The 13,453-nt window shown below is 34.8% G+C and overlaps 1 protein-coding gene across 1 annotated transcript in view; it reads right to left on the reverse strand.

Annotated features, from left to right (window-relative positions):
• The window catches only part of LOC109851780 (tyrosine aminotransferase), a 16,130-nt gene extending 6,758 nt beyond the window's left edge, over nt 1-9,372 (reverse strand). Inside the window, exons 1-4 of the mRNA XM_020422203.1 lie at nt 8,992-9,372; nt 4,228-4,332; nt 3,674-3,741; nt 2,710-2,868 (exon numbers count right to left, since the gene is read on the reverse strand). Of these exons, the coding sequence (XP_020277792.1) occupies nt 2,710-2,868; nt 3,674-3,741; nt 4,228-4,332; nt 8,992-9,133 (474 nt within the window). The 5' untranslated portion in view covers nt 9,134-9,372. The remainder of the gene's footprint in view (nt 1-2,709; nt 2,869-3,673; nt 3,742-4,227; nt 4,333-8,991) is intronic.
• Between the last annotated feature and the right edge of the window lie 4,081 nt (nt 9,373-13,453).

Consider the following 13,453-nt stretch of genomic DNA (forward strand, 5'->3'; position numbering starts at 1 on the left):
TATATATATATATGCGTATGTGTGTGTATTATATATAGATATAGAATATTACATATAATATATATAATATTCTCTTTTTTACCCTTTTCTCTGTCACGCAACTTTAGTCACGTGTTGTTTTTCCACTTCTCTCTCTCACTATTTTTTGAGTTTGATTTTCATGCGTTATTTCTGACATTTCTCATATATGTATTATATGGTTTATAAGACGTATATACTGTCATCGCGGTGACAGGTTGTGTTCACTGACAACACGTTAAATAAAAATAACAATAGCGTGCGCGTAGCGCGCGCCTGTGTTGTGCTAGTAAAAAAAAAATGGTTTAAGTAATCTAATGGTTTAAGTAACCTAAATGTAGTGCACAATTTTTATATACTTGTATCGAGTTATGTTTTGTTGGGAAAGTAAACATAAAAATATACATTTGTGTCATATATACGTATATTAAAATTTACAATGCGAGAAAACATAGTATTAAAGAAAAATTAATTATAGAAGATAAAGGGGAAATGTAATTTATATTGCTGAATATCACACATTTATATTTTATACGGCATATCATAACAATAAAATAATGCAACGCTTTTAATTGTGAACATGATAATTGCGCTTGCAAAACGTATATAAATACACAAATGTATTTATGCGCATTTCCAGTAAATTTCATAATTATTATTTCGATGAATAGCTCTTTAGATTTTATCACTTTCCGTTTGACAAATATATTCGCACAATGTGCTTCGTAAAGTGTTATGTTTTGGCGTCCGTACGGGCCGTGTATTAATTAATCAATTGTATATTCGCGGCGAATCTTGTTTATTCTAGCATTAAAATGTTAACTAGACACAGTTGACAGCATTTTCTGTCTGGTTTATTTGTTTTGTAGACCAACGTCATTAGAAGGGAAAGTTAAATTAAATGAGGTATATAGTGTGACGTTTTGGTTTTGTTTTCAAACAAAATAATTTTCTTTTATTTTGAGTAAGAAAAGACACATTGTGCAGCGAGAAAGGTCAGGCGGATTTTCGCGAGATTTTATGTATTTCATATGCATAAAGTTCACGTATGCGTGACGTTTGAGCATATATGCGCATCGTACGCGTCGCTTTACAAATTCCGTACACATTCCGCCTTGTAGACAATTAAAGCTACGGCATTGCGGTTGTAATTACTTTTTGGTGGTAAAATAGTTCGCAACGACGCGCCGCGCTAGACGTTAAAACTTGCTGCCAAGCGAAGCTGAAAAGAGTGGAAAGTGCTTCATTAACACTTCGGTTCAACGTTTGAAGATCTCCGTGCGAGAGAACACTGATTTATCGTGTAAATAGCGCGAGAAGCGATTTAAATATGATTTCGTGCCGCGTTTAAAGCCATTAAGCAATAACTGCGCCCAATTGGCTTGAAGTTGATTTTGCACGAATATTCCGTAAGTTCCTTGTCATGTTTACGTCACAATACAAGCGAGACACATCTGCGCGGACAAAATTTAATTAAATTATTAAAAGTACGGAGGATTTAATATTTTTGGAGAAGTAAACAAATATAATATTTACGTGTGTATGTGTGGTGTGTGTGTAACAAAACAATATAAATTGTTACTTCGGTCTCTACACAGACCAATTAGAGCTTGTCACTTTTTCATTTCACTCTTTATACTTGATTAAAAACAAAAGTTAGAATTTTTTCACGCTCACACATTTAATAAGATACACGTAGTTAACGCTGTCGCGGTAAAAGATTCTATCGCATCTGTCCTTGTGCATCCTATATAAACGCGATATTATGCACTTTCATTGTTTTTCGTAAATGAATGTATTCACACCCTGGGCGGTTAATAAATTTAAAGATACCCGACAAAATGGGTATATTTTTGCATATAAAGCCGCTTACTAAGCTCGACCGTCGCTTGAAGTGCGTTTTGTAATAAAGCGCAACTTAAGAAATATGGCGAACGGTGTTGCGCACATTTCTTATTAATGGCGATGCAACACGGCAGCGCCTAATGCTACCCTTCTCTTTTTTACAGACGTGATTATTACAGAGTAGCACACACACACACACACACACTGACACGCTGCGGTATCGATCAATATTGTTGCGCGTTATCGCGGAAATGTGAAGTATTTATTGCGTCAAGTTCGTTTCTATCACATTAAACAAATACATTAAATAACAATATAAGTTTTATATTTTTCTCGCGTTGTTTTATTTATAAAATTTCTATTTTCGTTTTTTTTTTTTAAATTAAAAACTCTCCGGTTTTTTTAATCTGCATTATTCTCAGACACCAAGAATATCTTGGGGTGTAGAATGTATAAATTTTAATTTATCGATACGCGCGACAGCAGCAGCATAGAATGTCGTTTCGGTCACGTTTCCGATTCGCTTTAACTCAGCGGTGAAATTGAAAATCAAGCAATGGTCGATAAGTTCTACATTGTTAAAATATATATTCAAATCTCATCGCATTTTTAATCGTCGACTCGTTGTGTGTATCTTACATTCGTGAAAATCGACAAGCACATTTATCACGCGGTTAATGACAAAATAAGTTGCATGTTTATCAGATTTTTCAGTTTGATACTTAAAATAATTTTGTATTTGACACACATATATATTTATATTTTTATACATTTTACATGCGTGTTTATTAAAATATTCGATATGACCTCAAAATTATTATTTTGTATTTGATTAAAAATACTCACTTGTAGATTATATGATTTAACCGTAATACCAAATCCCTCTGCCAAGGTTCGGTAAATCGCAAAACCGGGACGTGGAATTAGGATGTTTTGACCTTCTCGGGCTAAAGCTGTGATACACAGATCAAGTGCGCAAGAACATCCACTGCACAGAATTACGTCCTGCAGAATAGAGATACAAAATTATTTTCCTCTGTTATGTACTTATCTTACTTATGTCACAATTAAATGGTACGTTATAGATTAGTAAAATAATTCTGTAAAATAATTTTTACAGAAAAAATCATTTTTGTGAATCTTTTCATATTTTTGTGCTTTTCATATATTTTAAAAATTTCTGTTTGTGACATAAAAGAATTTCAATATTTTTATCAAAAAGTCACAATTAAATTCACGTGATAAATGTGATCGAGATACAGACGAATTAATAATTAATGACTACTTATGGCGGGAATTTTGCTATAGTGCAAAAACTTGATGCAACACACATTCGCAAATGTGCAATATTTATTTACATAATAATCGTACAGTATAATAAAAGTGAATAATTAAACATTTTTCAAAAAGATTTTACATTATAATGTACGCTCATTGCATACATTGTAATTTTATATCAGTTCGTGATATAAAATTATTATCAGAACACGATATATGACGAAGAAACAACATTATGTGATATTGCGTAACATTTTAGTTTTTGTTGTTTAATAATTTGCGAGTATAACTTCGCGATCCGGTCTTTCCCACCACAGATCTGAAACTTTTGTTCGCGCTCGGATCATGACGAGGCACCAAGTGTAGCGATCATGCTGAATAAATAAACTATATATACGAACGTTATACACGTTATGACAAGAAAAAACCTCTGTGTACCTATCTGTCAATGACTCGAAATTTACTTGCAACACATGCCAATCGATCTGCCATCGACATTCGATACAGGCACGTGTCCATTTGTTTCGCGTACCTTGGCATCAACTTTCACGAACTCGTCCGAGCTGTACTCTGCTACGGCTTCCCGTGCCCTTTGATGCCCTGCAAAATTGTGCGCACAATTATTTTCTCTTTAGACTAATTTATTAAAAGATGTGATATAAAGCGCAAAAAGGCAAAACGGGGACAGAAGTTCACTTCAGGAATGAAACAAACATTAAAATGTGCAACGCGTAAACAAACAAAGAAAATATCAAGTATTCGCGTTACTTTGAATAAAATTACTTTTATAAATTTGTGATGAACAAGTCATCCGGAGCGAACGTTTGTTTGCGAGTAATTAATAATTTATACAATGTATACAATTGTGTTAGACAATAGATAGAATCACGTATCATCGCTGTTATAATTATCTACGGTATGTTGAACGATATTAAATGCTAGCAAAATTTGTATAACATAAAATAACGAGCGTTGAATTTTATAAATTTAATTGATGCATCTATGTATTTAATTTATGTCATTACAATAGGTAAATTTGTTATTTTTCTTTTTTTTTTTTTTGTATCAGCGAGTTGAGACAATTACCCGTGCTCGGCGCGTATCCGTTGTACAACTGCGAAGCGACGCTCTCTTGAACGGCTTCGATTACCTCCTTCGGCGGCTTCAAATTACCGAAAGTTGTAGGATCGCCTGAAAAAAACAACGGACTTTTCACAATAGGATCTCTAAAAAAGGTTATCGGAAAACGCCACGGGACAATATTGATTTATTGATCATCGCGCGATTATTAACACACACACACACAGGCTGCTAATTGCATAAATCTGGTTCCCTGCCAAACATTCCGCCTCCGTAGTTCTCGTAAACACCTAATTACACGTATGGCGCACTATTGCAATTGATTACTAAATTCAGGCTAACGTAGGAAACGCTTGTTTGTACACGGCGGCGTCGTCAAAGTGTAACAAAACATCGTCTCGTTCGCGCACAACTCACGTCCTCGATATAATTGGAATTAATTAATTGTTTCTCCTGAGGCCTTGAACTGACGTAGTCGACGATCCTTGTTGCGAAATTTCTGTTTATACGGGACAGAGCGGCGCGAAATAAAATCCGAGCGAGAAATTTACGTAATTACAACTTCGTCGTCCGTTAATCGAAGGAGGATTATGTTTTTGTTGACATTATTGCACACTAACATGTTAACTAACTAGTTAACATTTTCCGATGATATTTCTTACGTTTATTGTAGTTGATGTCAATCAACTCGACAAATTATTGAACTATTCATTACGCGCACGCATGACAAATGGAGAGTGTGGAATTTTTTAATTATCATTTTCAGTCATTTCCGCGTCGGTTCATATGTTGTGTTCGCATTTTTTACAACACTTTGATTCCAACAGAATCAAATAAGTGATTTTTTATATTTGAACAGCAATATACATGCGCAGTTTTTATTTTTTCACAAATAGCGCAGTGAGAAATTCAAAATTTAATACACTTATATCTCTTCTATAAGAAGAAAATATTCTAAAAATTTTTATTCCTCATTGATCTCTTGTCAGCAAGAAACTTATAAACCGGTTACGGATATTTTTGGAACATAGCCATGTATTCTGAAATTTTTCCAAAATCACATATCACACGAGACATACATCACGCACATCACAGCACGCAGTTTCGTGTGTTGCAAAAAATTTGGAAAAATATTTCCGAATTGTCGAAAATATACTTCGGTTTTCGAAGTGTTAAAAATTGTTTTTTTTTTTTTTTTTTTTTTTCACACACAAGAAGAGTGCAAAATGTGTCAACAGCAATCTCCTTACACTCTAATCCCATTGCATGTGTTGAAACTTGTTTCCTCACCTTCCAAAGATAAAATACAATTTTCGCAAATACGTGTGTGACGTCATTTCATTCCATTCTAGTTTCGACGTTGTAATCTCTTTCGAATTGCATATGTATGGAATACAAAAGAAAGCTCTTGAAAATGTTTATACAGCCGCTGGCACATCCGGGCGGGATTTGTATCGAAATATATTTAGATTAGCGTGCTCGTGTGTCAGTTCTATTCTATTCCGCTATAAAATTTGCCGAGGACCGCGCTCCGGACGTTTTTCCGATACATCCTGACACATTCGCGTTTTGCACTATCTGCGAATGCTGCAAATGTTAAGAGGACTCACGCGTCACTACCACTGCCTTTTAACTTTTCATCGCTTATAAAACTCTGTCCGGATAGTTAAAATCGCGCGTTTTCTAGCGTGAAAAGTTCGAGAGAAGAACTTTCTGAAGCATTAAACAAGTTAAAAAAAATTAATAAAAAAAAAAAAACTGAAATATATACGATTAACTCTGATCGCAGGAACAAAAAAAAATTCTCGCCGCTTTTAGAGTTTGACGCGCACAGTACTCTTCTTCGGAGTAGTTTCGCAATCTTTTTCATCTCGACGATTAGTTCGAACAAGACGTTTTGGAAAACTTGGTTTTCCTAAACTTCACTTCACGTATTTTCTCGTAGCGTTTCTGACAATATATGATGTTTTATTACACACACACATACACAAGTACGTCGTTGAGTCAGTTCCTTCCCGAAAAGTTTGACGTACGAAATTTCATCGAAATTTCTCTTCGAACGGCTGCTATTAATTTATTTCATACGATGTTTCTTATTAGAAGAATATAACGAAATATTGTGAGCAACGTTTCGTATCTCTTTGAACGTTATTCCAACGTCGTAGGAATTTGATCGGGCCAAGTATATTGGAATTGTTCCACCGCTTGGGACGCTGTTATCTAGTAAATCTTGGAAAAAGTTGTTTCTTCTAAAAATAGAGCAGAGTCAGCAAACGAAATATTGTCTATCCTGCCGCGTGTTTGCGTGCCAATATTTTCCAACAGCGAGAGTATTAAGTTCAAATAACTTCCGGACGGAAGAAACTCGAACCATACGACAAAAGAAGTTAACGCGTGTTTTTTACAAAAAAAAAAAAAACAAAAAATAAAATGAGACTGCAAAGTGTAAAAACAAATTAACGCAAATATAATTTCTATTGATACAAACGTCGTATACATCTGATCAACATTTTGTCAGAGAAAATCAAGTTTTGATATAAAAAAGTGATATAAAAAAATTACATTACTATAATTCCATACAGCCCCGTGAAGAATCATGCGCCGCGCCGCATAATAAAAGTTGCGAAAACGTCATACACGGAAAAGTTTGTGGGTTTTTAGAAACAAACCGGGACTATATACATAGAGAGCTCCGCGGAGGAATTTTTTTTCAAAGTCACTCAAAATGCGCTTTTTCATATTCTACTAGCATATTTTCCTCGCGCGCGCACGCGATATTCGACTTTCTATTTTTCACCGACCCGTCAAACTTTTTCACATCAACGGGAGATCATGCATATTGAGAATCTAACCGTGCTTGTAGCGAAAGTTTGCAATTTGTATGCATTTACTCGCGTTTACTGGCAAAGCCGGCGTAAAGCCTTTGTAGGTGGTTCTTGATTTGCGTAACGCTTTTTACAAAGTGCCGCGGGCAAGTAAAATAGAAGCAATAATTTTATATATATATATATATGTATGTGCGTGTATATATATGTACATGTGTGTACTGTTATCTTTTGTGACCTTAACCAGATGTTAGAAGATAAGAAAGCCTCAACATAATTCGCTTTTAAATTACTCGCAATTCAGGCTATCTAGAGAGGTGATGTTTCAATCACCTGGTGAGAATTGTGCCGTTCGGTCAGTCGGTCAGTCAAACAATCAGTTAGTCAAGTCTTCAGTATCCAATAAGCATTCAAGCAGTGAGTTCAATTCTCCAGCGTTTAATTACCCAAATTTATTCCCTCTCCATTGTTTTTTATTGCTGCAACAAATCTATGTTCGACCATTTCGTCAATAACTGACTCAGAGATCGATTTCTTTTATCTTTTCACTTTCTTTTCCAATCAGCCAAAGCCCGACAAGTGAAACATTAAAAAGTTTTACGCGTAGTTGCCACTTAAGCCTGATAAGATAATTTTTGGTTTTTGTTTTTCTGTAACGATCTAAGAGTCGTGTAATCACACGTTAAGAAAACTGGCAGCATTAAGCACGTCTCAAGTAACTAAATCTCGCGCTTACACATATTTTCACACATAAATATGCATGTGATCTCAAATCTTTGTTTTAAAATTCAAGAGTTTGTTGTAATATTTTTTATACAAACCGACTTGTCATCAACCATATTCCAATATATATATTCCAATCGTTTCTAGGACGTAAATAAAAAAAGTCAATAAATAACAAGAATTCGTTTTTATTACAATATAAGATTAATTTAATATAGAAACTTCTATTATTTTGTCAGCGATATAAAATCTGTATTTATATAGAGCGCGTAATCTTTTCCTGTCAACCGATATGGATTTTCTGTTCGCTTTTCGCAGTATTACAGTATCCAGTGTCCTGTATTTTATACTTCCGATCGTTACTTGTTTTGCTGTTCGAATTCGACCTATCGATAGACAATCAATACTCTGAGTAGAAAAAGACGAAAAAAAAAAGAAATATTTATCTCCAAGAGGGTCGAACAATCTCGAGTCGTGAGAATTCCCAGCTGTCACGTTACGAATGATCGCTTAGATATACAAATATAATTTCCCACACGATATAACATATATAATATTATGTACATATTTTATGAATTTAATCATATGTACACGTAGTATTTTGCGTAGAACTTTTTACTACGGTTTTAATGCACTTTTTGCAGCAAAATGCCGTACGAAAGCATGGTTCCGTGCGTTAAGTGCCCTTTAATTACTGCATCGTTTCATACATTAGCGAAACCAAAGGCAGGCTACATTGTAATTTCGCTTGAACGCGCGCGTTGCGCTTATCACTGCGCAGCAGTTTTGCTACAGCAAAGGACGGCTCTCGCAACAACCCCTCTTTCTTTCCTCAACCGAGAATGATCGGTCGTGCCATCTTTTGTCCCGCGTAAAAAAATATCCGCTTGATTACACCACCACTTGGCGACAGACCATCTCGTGGTCTTTTCTGTCTTTCGTCTCTTGCTCGCGCAAAGATAAACATACGGAGAATCACGGCGAATTTCAAATATATATTACAAAGAGAGAAAATCCGCATTGTCACACAAAAAAAAAGCACACAATTCTAAAAACAAAAAAACAACAGCAACAATACAATGTACGAACTTCTTACTCTTGAATAAAATAAAGACGTATTCTAACTAAAAAAAGAGAAGAATGAAAGACGACGAAAATAAGAAAGAGAGTCGATTTTTTACGTATCAGAATAATTCAAAATTTCACACTTGTACTCACTCACCGATGGACAGCGCGATCATCAGCTTGTTGGGATTCGGTTCGACCACGATGTTCTCCACGATCGATCTTATGGGATTGTGCGTCTGCTTGGCGATGTTGGAGGCACAAACATTCCAACGTTCACGAGATTTGGACGCAAACATCTCGCCCAGCTTATGAACAAGTGTCTCTTTTTTTAAACTCCACTTGCTGATACTTTCGAACAGCAAACAGTTATATAGTTTTCAGAAATTTGCGTGAATCTCTTGATTCTTGGCGAAGTCTATTCTGTGTGCTCACCGTTCGGTATGATCGACAATTCTAATCTGACTGGTTCTCTGTCACTGAGGCTCGATCGAGGTCTCGCTACGCGCTAATAATCGAAATGCTTGACGGAGGCTGGAAGACGATCGAACCGGTCGTTCGGCACCACACCTTCTATTATAATTAATTACGTAGATTTCTTGCTCCGGTCGTCCCCGTCATTCTCTCGTTTACGTAGGAAAACGAACGAGAGCAAAAAGACTTACCCGTCCTGATCTCCTTGTCTCTTCCTCGTCTTGGTCTCCGTCGCGCTTAGAATGTAAAGCCTTAACGTTGCCAGCTCTACTTTGTTGCGTCTTGCTAATGTTTATGCAATTATACCTTGTAACTATTTACTTCGAGTTACAGTCGCGTATTATTCGCTCCGACGATGACGACGACGACGACGACGACGACAACGACGACGGCAACGACGACGACAACAACGACGAACGTGCGTTTGCTCGGTAATTGAGTTTAACGCGACGTTTCTTGAGTTATATCTCTGCTCGTTCACAAAAAAATCTCAGGGATAAATAAATAAATCAGACGTAGAAAATTATATAGAAAAATCCAATGAAAATTATAATATCTTAAAGGTGTCATAAATATGTTTCAACAATATTTCAAACTTGCGTTTGCCATGATATTTCTTGCTCGGATTTCCGTTTTTTAAATCGAGATTTTTTTCGTTCAATTTACTGCTTGACATTCGAAACTTTTGCCCTGAACGGAACGACCTGTCTTGACCAGTGAAATAATAGTAGAGAATAAGAAGTTAGAAACGTTGTTCTTATTTGCCTTAGCGGTGAATTAAATCTCGTAAACGAAATCAGTAAGCATTGTATTCTATAATTGACGTTACGTGATATTAATTTGAAATTAAAAGCTTTTTATTATTTTTATTGAACTTTAGAGAATCTCATATTATTTTTACCAAAAGAGAGTTCATATTTCATAAATTAAAAATATTTAAACAAACAAAATTTCATATCAAATATTATTCTCTTTGATATCCAAGCATTTTGATGATTTGTTTTTCAACGTTTAATATTTTTCGTTTGGTTATAATAGTAGTAGGAAATACAACATTATTTTTCGTGAAACTGGTACATATTTTTAAGTAGTACATAGATATTTTTTTTGGTATATAAAAACTTTCAATTCAAAAGAAGCACGCAATTTTTGTTTTACATTCTATATATTTCATCTTTTTTTTTTTATCATTGAACTACGACAACTTTAAGAAAATCATCAGATATCACTAAATTAAAGCGCGATGGATGTTTTTTACCAAGATTTTCCTCCTTTCAAAATAAATGTCAAGAGGAATGTTGCGGTGCCGGTTCCAAACTTAGCCCGGGATGTCAAAAAGGAATTTCATGTTTCGCGACAGTTTTTTACAAGACGCGGCACGTGTGTCGAAGTGAGGTTCCTTTCGTTGGAGGCTCGACTGCTTGTTATGCTAAGCACATTGGCCTCGGCATAGGATTTCTTTACGACGGACGCCTCTCTTTTAACTGTGTTCTTTGAGGCTTTTTCCGTAAACTTCTTACTATGCTATCAGTCGATATTGAGATGTACCGGACTTTTTTTCGCGACGAGAATTTTAAATAGGAAATAACGTGATTGCAATGATATTGCTCGATAAATATGTTATATATATATTTATTTTTTTTTATGTATATCGCACTGAAATATAGGAGTATGGGAATAATCTAAGGAATGTTTATTTATATAAAGAACTATATTTGTTATGTTAACTCTTTTTTTTATTAAAAACAAATTTTCTTTTTATTTGTTGTTCCAAAACTAGAGACATTGCCCCTACGGTTTATCGTATATATTTGTATAATTTTATAACATTATCTTATTTTTATATGTATTTTAAAATATGTGTTTGCACGCGCACGATTCCGCATGCGCATATGATTTCGTATTATATATTATAAATCTATGTGATGCAATTCTGCGGGGTATTAAATAAATTATAATTCAATAGAAAGCTCCCCAATAGAGCTGTGAATAATTATCGTGCGCCTTTGTTCTCTAATTTTCGCGAATTATTGTCAAATATCGCCACTCGCTCGATCGAATGCATGCGATAATCAACTAGTCTCGCATGTGGCTAGATTAACTATTACTATGACAAAAGAAATTTTCTATAACTTTTTAAAAAATATTACAAATAATACTACTTTTTGAAATTTTCTAGAACTGTAAAGAAACAACGCGCGACGTTTTTTAAAATCGAGATTCCGACTCACCACTTTCATGGCTAATTAAATATTGAATTTATTACTTGTGTGTACGTAAACACATGAAACTACAAGTCACGTTAAAATGTATACCGCTGGAATCTTTCGTAAGGAAAGAAAGAGAGGAAGAGTGAGGAAGAGAGAGAGAGAGAATTAATTGAATATTCATTTCTTTCCTAATTTATTTCTAGAAGCGTAGTTGGTGTTTTCTCTGGAGGCTCGTCTCTCTAGTTACTATGTCAAGAATATTGACGTCAAGAACACTTGTTGACGGCATTCTGACCAACATGTTCTGTACTATCTTTGCCAGAAACTGACGTAATAATTAATGTTTGACAAAATTATTTCGCTGGTCTTATATATATATATATGTTGCATTTATATATATTTATATATAAAATTTGTAATAGTTCACAGTTCTGTCATGGTTTGGAATAAACTCAAGTGATATAATTCTGTTCACGCCTTTTGCGTGTCGCGTGTCGTTTTCTGCGCAGCACTCAAAATATCGCACCGCTGCCGACTTGATGTATGCACGAGGAAATGTTGCAGTATCTCGCCGGAAGCTTGCGGAAGAGTGCGAGCTTCGCGTGCATTACGGCTGCGGCATTGTGTTCCGTTTCGATTCAATCCTCGTGCCATTCAACAAGCCCCGTCCGTTCATATGCCCGTCGAACGCGGGTGTTACAATCGCGAGTGAGAGGCGATGTTGTTTACGCGTAAAAAGAAAACATATGATAATGAATCCAAGTCGTCGAGCTTGAAGGAATTCAAATACGCAGCTGCTCGCTAGACGTTATATCTTATTTGCATTCGTACTTTGATCAAAATCAAGAAGAAAAACTTTAGCATTGCAAACAGGCCGCGTATAAAATTAATTCTTTCGTCAATACTAACGTTGTTTTTGTCAACAAGGAGGAAAATATGTGATTACACATGTGCGCTAATGTGCGCTAATAATGTGTATATCATTAAATGTAACATCTTTTTTACTTATTAAATAATGTAAAATATATTGGTTTTATGTTACCAATATTGTTGGCGATACCTTTGAGGAAAATTGTCTTTAATTGATTTGACAAATATTTGTCAGATATTTTAAATATTATTTTTCCTATTTCCTACTTTATCTTCGCACATTTATTATATTTCAGCGGTAATATCCCAACCTGATTTCCATGAAATTTGCAAATTAGATACACCTAGAAATCGAAATATGTCAATTGTTACATTTTGTGCAGTATAATGTTAATCTCACCCCGAATATAATTATTTAATTATGAGTGATATAGCAAAATTACTGACAAAATATTTTACAAGGAAAATAAAATTAAAAATTGAATATTTCTTATAATATTATTCTTTTTGTAAGAAATGTCTGTGCTTGTGAAATATGTTTTGAATTTTTTGTTCTATTCTTTTTAGGTCAGTTAGGACTTAAATGGCTTTTGACTGACATCGATCTTGATCAATTTCCTACAGAATTCCGCGAGCGTCTTAACTTTCCTGACACGAAGACAGCCCTTCGAAACTTTAAAGTGCCCCACGACGTTAGCTATTTTCTTTCTTGGAGAACAGATTATCATAACGAGAGGCGTTTGAGTATATACGCGTAAAATCGCCGGGAAAAATCGCCATGCCCGTGACTGTTTACGTGCATGAGAAAACGAGTTGCCTTACGTGTAACAACTACGTGTAAAAGTTCATACAAACTTGGAGCAAAATTAACAGCTCTGAAGTTCTGTACTGATTTTAAAGCAAATTTTGCACAAAAGTTTTATTAGAGAAACTATTTTTGTTTTACAAATATTTTTTTTGTCGCATTTAAAAAGATAAAATTTCTATTATAATAAAGTCACGGTTTTTGTGGATTATCTCGCATACGCGTGTTCCGTCTCGCGTATTCCGTGTTAACAAATTTTT

This window comes from Pseudomyrmex gracilis, unplaced genomic scaffold (assembly GCF_002006095.1).
Source record: "Pseudomyrmex gracilis isolate BER0280 unplaced genomic scaffold, ASM200609v1 scaffold_20, whole genome shotgun sequence".
NCBI classification, from domain to species: Eukaryota; Metazoa; Arthropoda; class Insecta; order Hymenoptera; family Formicidae; genus Pseudomyrmex; species Pseudomyrmex gracilis.